Consider the following 18,528-nt stretch of genomic DNA (forward strand, 5'->3'; position numbering starts at 1 on the left):
TTCGCGCGCGCCGTCGCCGAGGCGACGCGGGGCGTCGACGCCCTGTCCCCGGGCGAGGCCATCGGCGCGAAGCGGCTCAAGGCCGTCGTCGCGGCGCGCATGGCCGGCGCGTTCGACGCGGCGGACCCGACGCACTGCTACTCGTCGTTCCACGGCGCGCGCCCGGCGACGGAGGCGCTCCGGCTCAAGGCCGACGACTGCGACGTCGCGCTCGTGCACTGGCCGCGCCGCGGCGACGCCCCGCGGCTCGGGGGCGCCTACGCGGCGACGCGCGGCGGCCTCGTCGGCGTCGCCGAGAAGCGCGGCGCCGCGCTCGTCCGCTTCGTCGCGGCGCGGCCGGACGGGGCGCCGGGCCACGAGCCGTCGCACGCGAAGCTCGTCGCGCGCGCGGGCCGCGGCGGCCGCGGCTTCGTCTACGTCGGCAGCGCGAACCTCTCGGCTCCGGGGTGGCGCCGCGGCGGCTTCCAGCTCGGCGTCGTCCTCACGAACGTCCAGCTCGGGAGCCTGCCGCTCCCCTTCGCCGTCCTCGGCGCGGACGGCGAGCCGCGCGGGGCGGGCGCCTTCGAGGCCCTGAGCCCCGACGACGCCTGGCTCCCGAGGCGGGAGCGCGGCGGCCCGGGCGGACGCCGCGCGCGAGAGTGCGCCGTTCAGGTGAGTCGACCCAGAGACCAGATTGACTCGGCCGCGCTCGACCTCGAGGGGCTGCCGCCGATGGACTGGAAGCAGGTCAAGGACCTCTGCCGCGGCCACGACGCGAGCGTCCGCCTCGGCCGCGTCCCGCAGCCCGTCGGCGGCCGCTGCCGCGTGCCCTTCGACGCGCGCGAGCACGCCGTCGCCGCGCGCGACCGCATCAACGGCGACGCGTCGGGCGTGCGCGCGAGGGTTGTGTAGGCCCCTAGCGGCGCCGATGATAACCTTCATGCGCGACGCGTGAAGCGACGACCCGACGACGTCCTAGGGGCGGTCCCTACCTGGAGCGCTCGACGCATGGGTGCGTAAGCGTGCGCACATAGACTGGAAGTGTTTTAAATTGATACGGGAGCGGGAGGGAAGAAGAGCGGGGCAGGTGGAGCGCGTATGGCGGCGGAGTCGCGGTCGACGCGAAAAGTTCGGCGAACCCCGGCTCGAACGCGTCGCCCCGGCCGCGCGGCGACCGGACGCGCTCGCGCGGGCGAACGCGACGGCCCGCACCTCCTCTCGGGGCGCGGGGGGGGGGCGCGCGGCGCCGCCTGGACCCACCTGGGCCGTCGCGAGCGCGTCGAGCCGTCGGGAAGTCTTCCGTCGAGAGGGTGGTGTTCGAAAACACCGGTGTGGTTGTGGTGACCGACGCGACGGCGTCGCTCCCCCGAGGAGGGGCGACGGTCGCGGTCGCCGAGTTCGCGCTTAGGACGAGAACTTGGTGACGGCCTTGGTGCCCTCGGAGACGGCGTGCTTGGAGAGCTCGCCGGGGAGCATGAGGCGGACCGCGGTCTGGATCTCCCGGGACGAGAGCGTCGCCTTCTTGGAGAAGCGGCAGAGCTTGGAGGCCTCGAGGGCGATGCGCTCGAAGATGTCGTTGATGAACGAGTTCATGATCGACATGCCCTTCTTGGAGATGCCCGTGTCGGGGTGCACCTGCTTGAGCACGCGGTAGATGTACGTGGAGTACGACTCGACGCGCGTCTTCTTCTTCTTGCCGCCGGCGGCCTTCTTGGGCGCCTTGGCGGATTTCTTGGAGGGAGTCTTGGCCATTTTGATGATTTGCGTGTGGTTTGCAAAGCTGAGAGAGGGCCAAATCACCTCGGAGGACAAAAGATTTTTGTACTTCCGAGGCAGCGAGCCGATAAAAAGGTCAAATTGACGTCAACCTTTTGAAATCCGGCTTGACGATTGGTCGGACGAAAAGATTTTTGTACTTCCGGTGCGGAGCGAGCCGGTCGGCCGGAGGCGATTTTGGTCGTCTCTCAGTTTACGAACCAACTCGTGCCGACCCGCGTCCGTTCGCCGCCCGCCGCGCGCCCCCTCGCGCCCCCCGCACGCCTTCGCTCACCGCCCCCCCGCCCCAGGTACAACACACATCACATCATGTCTGGCAAAGGAAAGGGTGGACGCGGCAAGAAGTCCGGCAAGGCCGGCACCTCCAAGGCGGCCAAGGCCGGGCTCCAGTTCCCGGTCGCGCGCCTCAACCGCTTCCTGAAGAAGGGCAAGTACGCCGGCCGCGTCGGCGTCGGCGCCGGCGTCTACATGGGCGCGGTCCTCGAGTACCTCTGCGCGGAGATCCTCGAGCTCGCGGGCAACGCCGCCCGCGACAACAAGAAGGCGCGCATCGTGCCCCGCCACCTCCAGCTCGCCGTCCGCAACGACGAGGAGCTCAACAAGCTCCTCGGCTCGGTCACGATCGCGTCGGGCGGTGTTCTCCCGAACATCCACGCCGTGCTTCTCCCCAAGAAGTCCAAGTCCAAGGCCTAAGCGCCTTCGACGGCTCCGCGCGCGCGTCGACCGGCGCCGGCCGGCCCTGGCTACAAGTCCGGCGCACGGCGCGCTCCGCGGCGCCACCACTCACAACCACCGGTGTTTTCGAACACCACCCATTCGCGGGAAGACTTGTCGCGGACTCGCTCGCGAGCGGCCGACTTCGCGGACCGCGGCGCGCGCCTGTTTTTCGACCCCCCGCGCTCCTCCCGCGCCTGTCGTCGCGCGCGCGCCCATTAAACTCATATCCACGCTAGACTTCCTCTCCGCGCATCTCCCTAGAGCGCCCTCCCGCTCGCGGTCTGCCCCGGGACTAACTACACCCTGGAGCCCCTCCCACGTCGTTTTTGCAGTCCTCCCGGCGCGTGAAAGGGGAAGAAGCCCCACGACTCCTATTCACGCGTCGCCGGATCCGCTGGCTGGACCTCGACGACGCGCGTTCGGTTTGTTCGCGCGGCTCGTCCGCGGGACCGTCCCGGGGGATCCGGCGCCNCGAGATAGGAAGCCTCGCCGCTCGCGGCGACGGATCCCCCGGACGAGCCGCGCACATCGTTTGCTTGAACTCTGCAACTCGCCGCGCTGCCCATTTTCAAAGGCAGTGCACCGACACGATGGACCGGCGGCTGCCGCTGCTCCTCGCCGGCCTCGTCGCCGTCGCCCGGGCCGACGACACGGCCGCGACGATGTACGTCTCGTCGGAGACGACGGGCCAGTGCGCCTCGGACGCGTACTTCGACACGGTGACGCTGGCGTGCCGGGACTGCAGCGACATGGCGGCGGACGACGCGACGGCGGCCGTGCTCGTCGGCGCCGACTTCGACGCCTTCGGGAACGCGCGGTCCTGCGCGTGCCCCGCGGGCTACGCGTTCGTCGACGGCTCCGCGGCCTGCTCCACCGACGGCGCGTGCGCGTCGGTCGCGTGCGCGCCGTGCGCGGAGGCGTCGTACGCCGACGGCTCCGCCTGCGCCCTCTGCGGCGACACGACGACGGGCGTGGACGCGGCGACGGGCGACTGCGGCTGCGCGGACGCGGACGCGATCCTCGTCGAGGTCGGCCACGACGGCGCGTACCTGGAGAGCAAGGCCTGCGCGGCCTGCGCGGCCGGCCGCTTCGCGGCCTGGGGCGATTCCTGGGTCGCGGGCGCCTTCTACCCGGGGAACCCCTACGCCTGCGCGAGCTGCCCCGACGCGCGCATGGCCTGGACCGGGTCCGCGTGCGCGTGCGCCGCGGGCTACGACGCCGTCGGCGAGGCGACGGTCGGCGCGCGGAGCTGCGTGCTGTCGTCGCAGCGCGACGAGCTCGAGGACCGCGCGGACGTCGACGACGCGGGCCTCGTCGTCTACGACGCGATCCAGACCCAGAAGGGCGGCGACGCGGAGGGCTACGACGCGTTCGACTCCGCGGTTTTCCACCACATGTTCGTGAACAGCTCGACGCGGTGCCTCTACCACGACGGCACGGCGTCGGCGGACGCGGCCTGCCAGACGCTCGCGAATCTGTGCGTGATGACGGGCTACCGCCTCGACGCCGAGGCCTGCGAGTTCCCGTGCCGAATTCACCGGTTTGGGGGGTCCCCACCAAACTTCAGAACTCTCTAGCTCGGTCACATCGACGTCGATTCGGCCGATTTTTGGACGAATCGATTGCTCTCGTCGAGTTCCCGAAGCACAGTGAAAATTATTGTGTCAAAACGCGCACATTGAAGTCGGGTTGAAGATTTGAATTCGGCCCAGGCGAGTTCTACGAGGAGCTCCGCGACGAGCGCGGCGACAAGCACGACGAGGGCGCGCAGGAGTCGCTGCCCTGGCTCCTCTACGACGCCGACGGCGAGACCGTGCGCAAGGACGCGGGCGTGCAGACGCCCTTCGCGTTCACGGCGTCGGCGCGGAACCGCTACCACAAGCTCGAGCTCCGCGCGCTCGCGTACGCGCTCAACGGCACGTTCCTCGGCAGCGAGCCCTTCGACGCGGACTTCTTCTACTGCGAGACGCAGACGCCGCGCACGAAGTTCGGCGGCGGCGCGAACCGCGGCACGAAATGGACCTTATTCGGCCACTCGTGGCAGGAGCACTTCCGCTGCTACCTGCCGAGCCTCGTCGGCCGGGAGCTCGTCTTCTACGACCTGTACGTCGTCGACCGCGACGGCGACTGCGAGAACAAGGCCCAGGACGGCGACACGCGGTGCCTCTACCCGGTGCCCGTGCTCATGAAGACGCTCCGCGACGAGGACGGCAACAAGCCGAACCGCAACGGCAAGTCGAACAACTTCGACGAGAACGTCTTCAGCCGCCGCTTCTCGCTCTTCGACGCGACGACGGCCGTCCCCTTCGACGACGACCTGAACAACCCGGGCGAGCTCGCGGGGCCGACCTACGTGCGCTACCTCGTCGAGGCCATCGTCCACGTCGAGGTCCGCAACGAGAAGCCCTCGCGGATCTACACGCCCCACGTCGAGCTCAAGTTCCGCGAGCGCGGCCTGCTCAAGGTCGGCGAGGACCGCAAGATGCGCGAGGACAAGGTCGAGTTCTACTGCTACTACTACATGGACTCGTCCGAGTTCTGGCGCATCTGCGACGCGCTCTTCTTCGTGCTCCTCTCGCTGTCGGGCATGTGCTGGATCTACTACTACAGCAACTGGCAGGCGGAGAACTACGGCGGCGACGTCACGTCGGGCTTCCCCCAGGACGAGTACATGCGCGCCCCGGCGTCCCGCGGCGATGTTCGAGAGATTCGGGGCGGGACGGCGACGAAACGTCGTCGCCGATAGGTTCGTCTACTTCATCAAGTGGGTCATGCTCTACTGCCGCCTCTTCGTCCACATCTTCTTCCCGTTCATGTTCGCGATGAGCAGCTACATCCTCGTCTTCTTCAAGCTCCAGGACACGGTCTACCTGCTGCTGCCGCGCGAGAACCGCGAGGACGGCAAGGGCTACGAGTACTACCCCGTGCGCGTCATGCTCGTGAGCCTCTGGGCGTTCCAGACCGCGAACGTGCTCAAGGTCATCTACGACCAGTGCTCCGTCGACATTTTCTTCGTCGACTGGGAGCGGCCGCGGTCCGAGACGCTCAGGCACAAGGTGCCCGTGTCGATCTGGCGCACGCTCTTCGTGGCCAACGAGTGGAACGAGCTCCAGACCGTGCGGCGCACGAACGTGACCTTCATCCTCTTCCTGCTGGGCTGGCTGTTGGTGGGCGAGCAGCTCGAGAACGCGGCGACGGCCGTGCCGGACCTCGAGGACCTCGCGGACGGCCACGCGAACATGGCGCTGCGCTTCGCGTCGACGACCTGGTGGTGGTGCGTCCTCGCCTTTGGGCAGTGGCTCTGGAACTACTTTGTGTGGGAGCGGTTCTTCGGCGAGCCGCCGGCGCAGTCGTTCCTCGATCTGATGACCGTGGCCAAGGTGTCCGTGCTCGTCTTCGACGCCAGGTTCCACGGCTACTACCTCCACGGCGACGCGCCCTGGGCCCACGCGGACGACACCATGGACTCCATCTCGCGGCACCTCCTCAACGAGGCGAACGCGGAGTCCATCGGCCGCGGCCTCGACGGCGCGCTCCCGGACATCCAGACGTTCCAGCTCTGGCTGACCCCGGCGTTCCGCCAGGCGTGGACGGCCGTCAACAGCGGCGCGGCGTCCGCGGCGGCGGCCGGCGGCGGCGGCGGCGGCGCGGGCGCGGGCCGCGGCTTCGAGCCGCCGTCGCTCGTCCAGTCCTTCTTCGGCGGCCGCGGCTCGTCGAACGCGCTCGGCGCCGCGCGCGCGACGACGGTCGCGGCGCACAAGGGCCGCACGGGCACCATGGAGCAGGTCGGCGCCTTCCTCCGCACCTTCCTCACGCACGGCTACGCCGACGAGCACAACCTCGACTGGGAGCTCCGCGTGCCCAACGTCTTCGAGCGGGTCTCGTTCTACCCGCCGCCCCAGTCCGTGCGCCTCGCGGGGGCCAAGGGCAAGGTCATCTTCCAGCCGGACAAGCCCTGGTTCGGCGGCGACAACGGCTGGACGTCCGTGACGTTCCTCGGCCACGACTACGAATTTCTGATCCACGAGATGCTGACCTTCGCGGTGACGGACATGTGGTTCCGCCAGACGTGGCTGTCGATCCTCGTCGTCTTCCTCTCGCACCACGGCCTCCGCATCCTCCGGCAGGTCGCGGGCGAGTCGAACCTGTCGGACCGCACGCTCGTCGACTCGCGCTTCCTGATCTAAGCATGTTTACCTCACTAATGTAGTGCGATGCAGGCCTCGAGTCTCGATGCCATCGTCGGTTCGCCGAGGTACCCCGCGAACCCCCCTGGAGCGCATCATCATCGATAAGCTGGACTTGCCCCGGAGGCGTCCTCGAGCTTCGAGTCTGCTTCGGCGAGCCTCGGAGCTTGCTCAAGGTTGAGGCAAGAGCTCAGTGCGCCCGTGCGTTGCGCACGGCTCGCCTCCCGGGCGCGAGTTCTTCGCGCGAAGCACGCAACAGGGAGCGTCTTACAGCAGCGCTGCGAACCGGCCCGACGCCATGGGCCTCTTCCCCTCGAAGTCCGGGGCCGTTCGGCGCGTGCCGACGCTTCCGCAGGACTGTTGGGCCTCCGCGCTTGACTTCCTGCCCTATGTCGACGCGACGGTCGCGCGGCGCACGTCTGCGCTCTGGCGCAAGTCGATCGACGCGCAGCTGAAGAAAGCGCAGAAGAAGAACCCGAACATCCTTCGGATCGCGCGACTCGTCTCGACTTTGCGCATCGGCGACCTCGAGGGCAAGCGCCAGGCCGCGATGGCGCTGGACGCGATGCTACTTGACGAGGCAGATCCTGTTGCCGAGGCTGCCGACGGTCTCACCATCATCGATGTCGGTGGACTCGAGGCGCTCGTCGACCTGCTGGCCTCGGGCGGCGACTACGATGCGAAGGTGTGCGCCGCCGCGGTGCTGGCACGGCTCAGTGACGACAATGCGGTTCTCTCGAATGCCATCTGCATCGCCGGTGCTATCCAGCCGATGGTCAACCTCCTGTCTACGCACGACGGCGACGGTAGCGGTGAGGCCTGGGCCGCGTATGCGTTATCGAATTTCGCAAGTTTCGCGCGTCGCCCTTTTTACCAAACGGGTGTGATAACCGCGATCATGGATGCCGGCGCAATCGCGCCATTTGTAAAGCTACTGCGAGCTGACAACGCCCAGACTCAGGATTTTGTCATGGTGGCTTTGGTCTGTATGACCTGCGACTACACTTGCCACCGCGAGCGAGTGACGTCCGCGCTTCTCGATGCGGGCGTCGTCTCGCCGCTCGTAGACCTGCTGAAGACTGGCTCTGAAGTGACTAAGATCCATGTCGTGATGTTGGTGGGCTGGATGATAATCGAATGCAAACGCGTCGATCGCCGACGCATGATCGCCGACGTATATTTGCCCGCCTTGGAGCTCCTGACCGGTAGCAACGACGTCAAGAAAGAAGTGGCGGTTATGATATCACGTCTCATCGCTTGGGGCCATCTTTTCAATCATCCGGCGCTCGCTGCCTCGGGAGCTATCCCGTCACTCGTGGAAATGATGCGGTCCGACGATCCCGAGACACAGGAGGTCGCGGTGAAGGCGCTGACAAGCCTCGCATCGAAGGAGCCCGTCAATCGCATGGCTATTACTGACGCTGGTGCTCTCCTGCCACTCATTGACGCGCTGCGGACCAGCGTGGCGATGATGCCACCCGTGACGCGCGATAGCCCTCTGCTGGAGCGTCCACGACTCTTTGCGTGTTTGATCCGGCAGTTGGCTAGGGGAGGTGCAGCAAACCAGACGGCGTGCTTCGATCTCGGCGCTCATGAGCCGCTGCTCGAGATGCTGCGAGTCGAACACGAATGGCTCCTGCCATGCCGAGCCAAATTATCTGAGGCCGTTTGGTTTATAGAGTCTGCCGCAGGCGCGATCGGCGCACTCGTTCGCGGCAACGCTGCGATCAGCGCTGCCCTTGTCAATCTCAAATTGGTCGCGCGGCTTATGGCGCTCCTGCGGTCAGAGCACTTCATATTTTGCCATGGTCCTTTAAGGCTGATCGCGGACCTCGCCTTCGATGACGTCGCCAACCAGGCTGCCCTCGTTGACGCCGGTGCCATTGCGGCTATCGTGGATATTCTGCGGAGACGGCGGCCATATGGCTCTGCAGATGCCGCGACGGCGCTCGGTTTGTTTGGCCGCAACCATCGGGCCGCGCTCGTCGATGCCGGCGCCGTCGCGCTTCTCACCCAGCTCGCGCAAATTCCGTCCCCCCTTCTGCACTACGTCGAGTCGCCGGCTGAAGTGCAGTTTTATTCCCATGACGGAAAGAGCACCAAAGCCCAAATTTCAAAGGCGGCGTCGTCTGCGCTGAGCATGATTCCTCCATAAACTTCACGCGTGGCGCGCGGCCGCACTGGCACGAAGTGTAGGATAAACGGTTGATTAGAGCGGAGGGAGGAGGGAGGACGCGGGCGGGGGGTCGATCGCCGCGCCGACGAGGCCGAGGCCGCCTACCTCTCGGAGACGGCCGCGTTGAGCGCCTCGGCCCGTTTCGCGTCGAAGGCCGCGACGAGCGCGTCGGCCTCGGCGTCGCTGAGCTGGTCCTCGGCCTCCTCGGCGTAGTCCGGGTCGTCGATCTCGACGCCGAACTCGTTCAGTTTGCGGCCCGGGCACGGCGACGGCACGCACGTCATGTGGCTCTCCGTCGGCTTGATGCTCGGCGAGAGCGTGTGGTACTTCGTCGGCGCGATGGACGGCACGTCCGTCGGCTGGGGCGTCGGCGGGATCACGGGCCCGACCGTCGGCGCCGGGTAGGGCACGACGGGCGCGGCGGACGGCGCGTACGTGCTCGGGCACGTCGTCGGCGCGAGCGACGGGAGCGCCGTCGGCGTGCCCACGGGGCCCGGCGAGATGGACGGCGTGTAGGTCACGGCCGGCGCGAGGGACGGCGGCGTGCAGGTCTCGAGCCAGAGGAGCTTCGTGTCCTCGTCGACGGCGTAGATCGACATCTCCTCGTCGAAGTAGTCGGAGAGCTCGTCGTCCGTGATGTTGCCGAAGAGGAAGGTCTCGGAGCCGAGCTGCGTGTTCGAGTCGACCCACTGGTCCGCCATGTCCCCGTTCTGGATGTGCTTGACGAGGTACCGCATCGCGCGGTTCGTCAGCTCCTCGCCGGTCGAGATCTCGTCCTGGTCGTCCTTGCCCGGGATGATGATGAACTCGACCTGGAAGTAGAACTTCACCCAGCACTTGCCGTCGACGGGGTAGGACCAGATGGCCGTCATGGCCTGGAAGCCCGTCATGCCGTTGAGCACTTTCCCGATCGCGTCCTCCGCGACGGTCTCGAGCAGCGACTTCTGGATGGACGTCATGTTCGTCACCTCGACGCCCTTGAAGACCATCTCGGACCGCAGGTGGGCCTCGCAGGCGAGGGGCGCGGGCTGGCCGTCCTGCTTGTTCCCCGTGTCCTCGCCGCCGCCGCCCGTCCCCGCGAAGTCCGCGACCGCGCCCCCGAGGGGCGCACCGGGACTCCGCACGCTCCCGGCGACGAGCGCCAGGCCGCAGACGCCGAGCAGCACGAGCCCGCCGACGACGCGCGCCCGGGGCACGGCGGGCGCCGGCGCCGCCGCCGCCGCGCCGGACCGCCGGCTCGACCGCGCGGCGTCCTTCTCCCACTCGCCGCTCGCGGCCGTCGCGCCGTACTTGTCCATGGCGGCCCCGAGGCGCGCGCTCTGCGGCCGAGCCCGGGACCCCGGCGACGCGGCGCGACGCTGGCGGGCAAACTCGGCTGTCGCGGGCAGCCCTGGACGCACACACTCGAATGTGGATGAGACGGATACGACGTGGGTCGATGATGATGCTGCCCGGGGCATAAAGTGATTCGCCTTTGTGGCAAAAAAGCCTGCCTACTCGCTGCGCCGGCGCGCGGCCCGAAGCGAAGCACCTGCTACGCGTCGTGGCTCGACGACGCACGGCGGCGCGCGCGCCGCATGGCATAGACCCACTGATCATGGACGACGGCGCGGCGCTCGAGCTCGAGCACGCGCGGCGCGCGTCGTCGGCGCTGGACTACGACCGGCGCGCGCTCGTCCAGGACGCCTTCTTCGGCCTCGCGCGCGCGCGCCGCACGGCGCACGCGACGGCGCTGAGCCTCGGCGGCGACGCGGTGACCTACGGCGCGCTCGCGGACTGGGCCGCGGCCGTCGCCGAGCGCCTCGGCGGCGGCGTCGCCGTCGCGGGCGTGCGCTGCGCGCGCGGCTTCGCGGCCTACGCCGCGGTCTACGGCGCGCTGGCGTCCGGCGCCGCCTACGTGCCGCTGGCCGCGACGTCGCCGGAGCCGCGGCAGCGCGCCATGCTCGAGGGCGCGCGCGCGGACGCGCTCGTCGTCGACGGCGGCGCCGCGCCCGGCGGCTTCCGGGGCGCGCTCGTCGTCGTCGGCCGGCGACCCCGCACGCCACCGACCACGTCGCCGCGCCCGCGCCGCGCGCCCGACGACCCGGTCTACGTCATATACACGAGCGGCAGCTCGGGCGCGCCCAAGGGCGTCGTCGTGCCGCACGGGTGCCTCGTCGCGCGCGTCGCCTGGCTGGGCGACGCCTTCGGCCACCCGCGGGCCCTGTGCTGCAAGACGAGCTACGCGTTCGGCGTGAGCGAGTGGGAGCTCCACTGGCCCCTCGCCGTCGGCGGGACGGGCGTGCTCGCGCCGCCGGGCGCGGAGCGGGATCCGTCGGCGCTCGCGCGGTGTTTGCGCGCGTCGGCCTGCAGCCACGTCTTCGTCGTGTCGTCCGTGCTGCGGCTGCTGGTCGACGACCTCGCGGCGGCGCCGCTGCCGGCGCTGTCCTACGTGCTGCAGTGCGGCGAGGCGCTCGACGGGCCCCTCGTGGAGCGGTTCTACGAGAGCGTCGCCGGCGCGGACCTCGCGAACGTCTACGGCCCCACGGAGGCGTCGATGACGGCCTGGGTCGCGCCGCGGACCTTCCGGAGCGCGGCGGACGTCGTGCTCGTCGGCACGCCCGTGAAGAACGCGTTCGTGGTCGTGCTGCGCGCGGGCAGCCTGGACGCGGCGCCGCCGGGCGAGGCGGGCGAGCTCTGCTTCGGCGGCATTCTCGCGACGGGCTACGTCGACGGCGACGCCGCGGCCTTCCCCGACGCGCCCGCGGGCCCGCTGGGCCGCTTCGTCGACGCGGCGCCGAAGGTGCTCGGCGAGCGGCGCCTCTACCGCACGGGCGACGCCGCGGTCCGCGGCGCCGACGGCTCGCTCCGCGTCGCGGGGCGCCTCGACCGCCAGGTCGAGGCCCGCGTGGCATTCAAATCTTCACCCCGACTTCAGTGTGCGCGTCATTGAGCGGATTTGCGCCAGACTCGTCGGCCGTGCTTCGAGAACTCGACGAGAGCCATCGATTCGTCCAAAAATCAGCCGAATCGACGTCGATGTGGCCGAGCGAGAGCGTGCTCAAGTTTGGTCGGGACCACCCAAACCGGCGGTCGAATTCCACACAGGTCAAGGCCTCGGGGCGGCGCGTGGACCTCGGCGAGCTCGAGACCGCGCTGCGCGACGCCGGCGCGCGCGAGGCCCACGTGTCCTTCGTCGGCGACGGCCAGCTGGTCGCCGCGGTCGCCGGCGACGCGACCGTCGACTGGGCGGCGAGCGTCGAGGCGCGCACGGACGTGCGCCTCCGGCTCGCGCGGACCGTGGCGTTTCTCCCGCGCCTCGAGAGCGGCAAGCCCGACGCGCGGCGGCTCGCGCGCGAGGCGGCGCGCGCCCTCGACGCGGCGCGGGCGCCCGCGTCCGCGCCGTCGGGGCTCTCGATGTCGCAGTTCCTCGCGTCCGCGTACGCCGCGGATTTGGCGAAGGCGGGCGTCGACTCCCTGGGCCTCGTCAAGGCCTTCAAGGCCGGCGAGCGCGCCGACGCCGAGTTCCTCGCCGCCGAGCGGCGCGTCGTCGACAACGCGCGCGCGTGGGGCATGTTCGGCGTCGTCGTCGACCGCTGGGCAGGAGAAGGGTGATTCAAGTTCGCTTCAACATGCGTGTTCCGCGCGCGCGCGTTCCGGGAAAAAGCATCCACGCGTCGAGAGCGCTCCGAGGGATGATCGCTCGTCTCAAAATCAGCCGAAACGAGTGGAACATGACCGAGATAGGAGCCTCCAAAGTTGGGAATTTCGCACCCTTTTCCCGCCCAGGTCGACCACTGGACGATGAACGGCGCGGCGCCCAAGGTCGCGCAGGCCATGTTCTCGCTGCCCTTCTTCGTCGACGGCGTCGCGCCGACGACGCAGCGCCACCCGCCGCTCAACACGGCCTGCTCGCTCGCGCTGCGGTCCGTCGGCAACGGCCAGTCGCTGTTCCTGTTCGTGCTCGTCGACGCGTACGACGACGCGTGCGCGGCGTCGCACGCCCAGCCGCTGGGCGCGCGGGACCTGGCGTCGCTCGCGGTCTACCTGGCCATGCGCTGGCCCCTGCCACAGCTGCTCTGCGGCACTCGCGGGGCTCGCGCTGTGGACGGAGCCCGTCTTCGGCGCGCGGTGCCCCGGCGTCTTCGACGGGCCCTACAAGGTCGCGCTGCGGGGCATCGGCGTCGACATGGACTGGGACGTCGTCGCCGTGCACCGCTGGTACGTGCTCTTCCAGCTCGTCGCGCGATTGGCGTCGCGGGCCGTCGATCGGTGGCTTTTGGCCGGCGCGCGGCGCGGCGGCGCGGACCGGCGGACCGCGGCCTTCGCCGGCGCGGCCGCGTGCTTCGGCGCGCTGGCCCTCCTGGCGCCCTACACGATGATGCGCGACTGCAACCTCGAGGTGGCCTTCGCCGCGGGCGGGCCCCGGGGCGCCGGGCCGTTTGCGGCGGTTTTTCGCTTCGCGGGCCGATATTTTTTCTGGGGCGGCGTCGTCGTCTGGCAGGGCATGTTCTCCATGCTCTTCATCTACTTCGCGGCCTACGCCGCGGCGCCCCACGTCCGCGGCGCGCTCCTGCGGCGCGCGCGGTCCAAGGGCCCGCCGCCGTGCCCCGCGGAGCGCTGTGTGGAAACCAAATCTTCAACCCGACTTCAATGTGAGCGTATTCGAATGTTTTGACACGAGCTCTTCGGCTGGGCTTCGAGAATTCGACGAGAGCGATCGATCCGTCCAAAAATCAGCCGAATCGACTTCGATTTGACCGAGCTAGAGAATTCTCGAGTTTGGTCAGGACCACCCAAACCAGTGGTTGGTTTCCACACAGGCGGAGCGCGGCGCCGCGCGGAAGCTCCGGGCGCTCGCGTGCTTCGCGGCGTACTTCGCGGGCTGCGCGGCGTGGACGCGCGCGCACCCGGTCCACGACGCCATGTTCTTCGGGTCCTTCAAGCTGGAGTGGGGCCTGGGCAACCCGCCCGTCGACAGCCCCATGCCCGTCCACCTGAAGACGGCGAAGCGGCCGGTGCACCACAAGGCCGCGGTCCCCGGGGCCTTCGTCCTCCGGCGCTTCGCGCTCGAGATCGGGGTCAACGCGGGCCTCGCCGCGCTCATGTTCTGCGCGGCCGCCGCGTCGCGGACGCGGTGCCGGCTCCTCGGGTCGACGACGCTCGGCGCCTACGTCGTCCACCCCTACGTCCTCGGCGACGCCGTCGCGTTCCTCCGGGCGCTCAAGGCCGCGTCGACGCTCCCGGGCCGCCTCGCCGACGCCGCGCAGATGGCGCTCATGCTCGGCCTGCCCGCGGTCTTCGTCGTCGCCGTGGGGCCGCTGTCGAACGCGCTCCTCCTCGCGCCGCTCCGCGCGGGCGCGCGCCTCGTCTGCGAGTCCGCGCTCCGCGAGGCGCCGGGCGCCGAGGACGACGACGCGCCGCCGCCGCCGCCGAGCGGGTCCCCGCGGCGCGACGCGCTGCACCTGCTCTAACGGCGCTCGACGTGTGCAACGTCATGTGCACCCTCTTTTAAGTTGCAGAATTGGCAAGGCGTGGACATGGGCGGTCGCAGGCAGCCCGGGCCGTGACGGTGCGACGACACAACTCCCGGGGAGCCCAGGCACTGAAAAACCTCGACGCGGCGCCGCCATGCGGGCCGCGCCGGAGCCGCCGAGCGGCGACGGCCGCGGCCCGCGCGCCGTCTACGCCGTGCGGCGCCTGCTGCCCGACCACGTGCGCGCGCCGTCGATCAAGATGCGGGCGACGTCCATGGGCGGGTCCAACGGCCAGACCTACCGCGTCGACGTGCCCGAGCAGCGGTCCAACGGCGAGTCCGTGCAGGAGTCCTACTTTGTGCGCGTGCTGCCGGCGGGGTACGAGGCGAACGCGTGGAACCGGCGCTTCGCGGAGTCGTGCGTCGCGAACACCGTCGCCGCGAGCGACGCGGGCGTGACGGCCGCCGTGCTCGCCGCCGACGAGACCGCGCTCGTCCAGCAGTTCATCCCGTCCGCGCGCGTCGAGACGACGGCGTGGCGCGCGGGGCGGGAAACGGGCGCGACGTTCCCAACTTGAAAGGCTCCCATCTCGGCCGTTGTCCACTCGTTTCGGCTGATTTTTGGACGAGCGATCAGGTCTCGGAGCGCTCTCGAAGCGTGGGTGCTGTTTCCGGAACGCGCGCGCGCGGGATACCCACGTTGAAGCGACGTCGAATCACCCTTTTCCCGCCCAGGTGGCGGAACACGCTCGAGGACCACGCGGACGCGCGCCGCTTCGGCGCCATGGTCGCGGCGATCCACGCCGTGCCCTACCCGGACCCGTCCGCGCCGCTCGCGCCCCACTGCTTCTACTGCTGGTACGACATGCCCGAGTGGTACGCGCGCGACCCGTCGCTCCTCGCGTGCTGGGAATATATGGAAGCGCGCGAGCCGCCGCCGGGCGTCGGCGGCGAGGTCGTCTTCACGCACGGCGACCTCCACCTCAAGAACCTCCTCGTGTCGCTGGAGGACGGGTCCCTCGTGCCCGTGGACCTCGAGCTCAGCGGCCGGGGCCACCGCGCGTCGGACCTCGCCTTCTTCTTCTGGCACTGGAGTCCGTCCTTCGCGGCGCGGAACTCGAATCTTCAACGCGACTTCAATGTGAGCGTATGAGACAGGTTCGACGCGAGCTCTTCGGCCGTGCTTCGAGAACTCGACGAGAGCCATCGATTCGTCCAAACATCAGCCGAATCGACTTCGATGTGATCGAGCTAGAGAGGTTTGAAGTTTTGGCTCGACGGGGCGTTCCACCGGTCGATTTCCACGCAGGTCCTTCGCGGCGAAGCCCTACCCCTGCTTCGCCGCGCGCCAGGCCGTCGCCCGGGCCTACCTGGCCGCGTCGGGCCTGCCGGCGAGCCGCGACGACGTCTGCGAGCTGCTCTACGCCGTCGAGTACTGCGTGCCCCGCGGAGCGGGACGAGCGCGCGAACGTCCCGACGTCACTCTCGGCCGTTTGCCGCTCGTTCGGCTGATGTTTGGACGAGCGATCATCCCTCGGGACGGTCTCGACGCGCGGACGCTTTTTTCCGGAACGCGCGCGCGCGGAACGCTCGCGTCGAAGCCACGCTGAATCGCTCAGGTGCCGCGCGTCGCGCTGTCGCGCGCGAACCACGTCGACGCGGACATGCGCCGGGCCTACGTCGCCGAGCTGCCCCTCGCCTGCCGCCTCCTGCGCCGCGCCCAGGTCGGCGACGAGGACTTGCGCGACGCCATCATCGAGCAGGGCGTGCTGGCCCTCGCGGCCGCGGGGCACGCGCCGGGCGACGACGACGCGGGCCTCTTCGGCCACTGCTCGACGCCCTGCGCCTGCTCCTAACGGTTTTAGGCGACCGGCGCCTCGGGCCGAGGGCGGGCGCCGACGTCGCGAGCACATCTACTTCAACTTACGACCCGATCGGGTCGCGTCGCGCGCGGGGACGTCGCCGGGGAGCGCGTCGGGCCGGGCGCCTCGCCGCGGTGCTCGGCGACGTTCTCCGTGTCCTGCCGGCCGAGGCCCGTCATCGTTTCGCGCGCGGGGACGTCTGCGGGGAGCACGTCGGGCCGAGCGCCTCGCCGCGGTGTTCGGCGACGTTCTCCGTGTCCTGCTGGCAGAGGCCCATCATCGGCATGGACGATCGCCGGTGCTGCCGCGTCCTCGCGCGCGCGCGGCAGGCGAGGTACGCGGCGGCGAGGACCAGGACCGCGCCGCCGACGCAGAGGCCGACGACGAGCGGCGCCGAGCCCGCGCGGGCCTTCGTGTCCCGGCACTTCTTTTTGTCCTTTTTCCACTTGCAGCCGTGGCTCTTGCACTCATTCTTTTTCTTGATCTTTCGACAGTCCTTCGCGTCGACGCAAAACGTCCCGTCCCAGCGGCAGCCGTCGACGACGTCGCACGCCTGGCGCGGCGTGTCCCCGCACGCCGCCGCGCCCGACGTCGCGTGCTCGACGCCGACGCACTCGCCCTGGAGCCACGAACACCCGTTCGTGTCGCAGGCCTGGGGCGGCAGGTCCTGGCAGAGCAAGTAGCCGCCCGACCCGTCGGACACGGTGGACTCGCCGGCGAGCCGTCGCAGGGACGCCGACGGGAACACAAAGGTGTCGCCTGAGCTCCAGGCCGAAGACGTGGCGAGCAGTGTGAGTCCGAGGGCGCGCATTTTTGAGAGGCGGAACACCAGATGGAGTATGTGGCGCGCCGGGAGAGCGCGGGCGAGAGCGCCGTGATTTTCACGACTTGGCGACTTAGCCTTTGCCGCGACCCGGGGGATACGCGTGCGCGCCATCCAACGCCGCGTCGGCTCGCATCGATCCGTGGAGTATATATATACTGAGACGCCATGGCCGCCGACGACATCATGGCGTTCATGACGCGCGTGAAGAGGAAGCTCGTCGACGACGACGCGCAGTACGCGACCTTCGTGCGGGCCCTCCACCGCTGGGAGCAGCAGGCCATCGGCACGGACGAGCTCGAGGCCTCCGTGACGTCGCTCCTCGCCGACGACGAGGGCCTGCTCCGCGACTTCGCGCGGCTCTTCGCGCCGCGCGCGCCGGGCGGCGCGGCGCGCGCGGCCGCGGCGCCCGCGGACGTCGACGCGGCCGTGGCCTACCTGCGGGACGTCGAGGCCCGCGTCGGCGACGAGGCGCGCTACGGCGAGTTCCTCGCGCTGCTGCGGCTCTGGGAGGCGGGCCGCGTGGAGATCGACGCGCTCGTGCGCGACGTGTCGCGGCTCCTCGGCGGCGACGCGGGCCTCAGGGCAGGACAAGAGAGCGAAATTCCCAACTTCAAAGCCTCATATCTCGGCCGTTTTCCACTCGTTTCGGCTAATTCTTGGACGAGCGATCATCTCTCGGAACGGTCTCGAAGCGTGGATGTTTTTTCCGGAACGCGCGCGCGCGGAACACTCACGTTGAAGCGACGTTGAATCACCCTTGTGCTGCCCAGGCGGCCCTGCTCGCGCGCTTCAACATGTTCGCGCCGCCGGGCCACGCCGTCTTCCCCGAGGCCGCGGCGGCGCCGCCGCCGGCGCCGCCGCCGCCGTGGGCCGAGGCCGCGGGCGACGTCGCGATCGCGCTGACGCGGCGCGAGGCCCGGCGCGGGACGCGCGCGCCGCGCGCCCAAGGGCTCCGCGTCGCGCTCGGACGAGCGTCCCTCGGAGCGCCCTCGACGTGCGGACGCTTCCTCCGGGACGTGCGCGGCGACGCGCGCCGGCCCCCGCGCAGGCGAGGCCGCGCTCCTCGAGCGCGTGCTCATGGCCGAGTCCGCGGCGACGCGGCCCCTCGAGGCGGCGCGCGGGCCCGTCGCCGCCGCCGTCTTCGGCGCCGAGAGCCCCGCGACGCGGGCCTACCGCGGCCGCGTCGGCGCGCGCTACGCGGGGTCGCCGGTCGCCGCGCGGATGCCGACCCTTTTTACCCGACTTCGACGCGCGCGTACGCGAACGGTTTCGACGCGAGGCTTGCCGCCGCGCTTCGAGAACTCGACGAGCGCCGTCGATTCGTCCCAAAATCAGCCGAATCGACGTCGACGCGACCGAGAGTTCCGCAGTTCGGCGGGGACCCGCCGACGGTTGGCGTCCGCGCAGGCCGCTCGCCGCCGCGCTCGAGAACTCGCCCTTCGCCGAGTACCAGGTCTCGGCCGAGGCGTTCCGGGCGCTCCACGCGCAGCTCGCGCGGCCCGCGGGCGGCGCGGACGAGCGGCTCCGCCTCGAGCGCGACGCGGCGGGCG

General features: G+C 69.9%; 4 protein-coding genes across 4 annotated transcripts; 2 read left to right on the forward strand and 2 right to left on the reverse strand.

Annotated features, from left to right (window-relative positions):
* Positions 1-1,125: 1,125 nt before the first annotated feature.
* Positions 1,126-1,741, reverse strand: AURANDRAFT_59916 (hypothetical protein; the record flags this gene model as incomplete). Its single annotated transcript, XM_009036336.1, has 1 exon — positions 1,126-1,741. The coding sequence occupies one exon, from the start codon at positions 1,729-1,731 to the stop codon at positions 1,384-1,386; it is 348 nt and encodes a 115-aa protein (XP_009034584.1).
* Positions 1,742-2,064: 323 nt separating this feature from the next.
* On the forward strand, positions 2,065-2,448 carry AURANDRAFT_58758 (hypothetical protein; the record flags this gene model as incomplete). Its single annotated transcript, XM_009036083.1, has 1 exon — positions 2,065-2,448. The coding sequence occupies one exon, from the start codon at positions 2,065-2,067 to the stop codon at positions 2,446-2,448; it is 384 nt and encodes a 127-aa protein (XP_009034331.1).
* Positions 2,449-5,405: 2,957 nt separating this feature from the next.
* Positions 5,406-5,612, forward strand: AURANDRAFT_22040 (hypothetical protein; the record flags this gene model as incomplete). The annotated part of the gene is made up of 1 exon (XM_009036084.1): positions 5,406-5,612. A coding segment is annotated over one exon (207 nt), but the record flags the coding sequence as incomplete, so codon positions are not given.
* A 3,324-nt stretch (positions 5,613-8,936) lies between these two features.
* Positions 8,937-10,133, reverse strand: AURANDRAFT_62206 (hypothetical protein; the record flags this gene model as incomplete). Its single annotated transcript, XM_009036335.1, has 1 exon — positions 8,937-10,133. One exon carries the CDS (start codon positions 10,131-10,133, stop codon positions 8,937-8,939), a length of 1,197 nt encoding a protein of 398 aa, XP_009034583.1.
* Positions 10,134-18,528: the final 8,395 nt, after the last annotated feature.

This window comes from Aureococcus anophagefferens, assembly GCF_000186865.1.
Source record: "Aureococcus anophagefferens unplaced genomic scaffold AURANscaffold_4, whole genome shotgun sequence".
Lineage (NCBI taxonomy): Eukaryota > Pelagophyceae > Pelagomonadales > Pelagomonadaceae > Aureococcus > Aureococcus anophagefferens.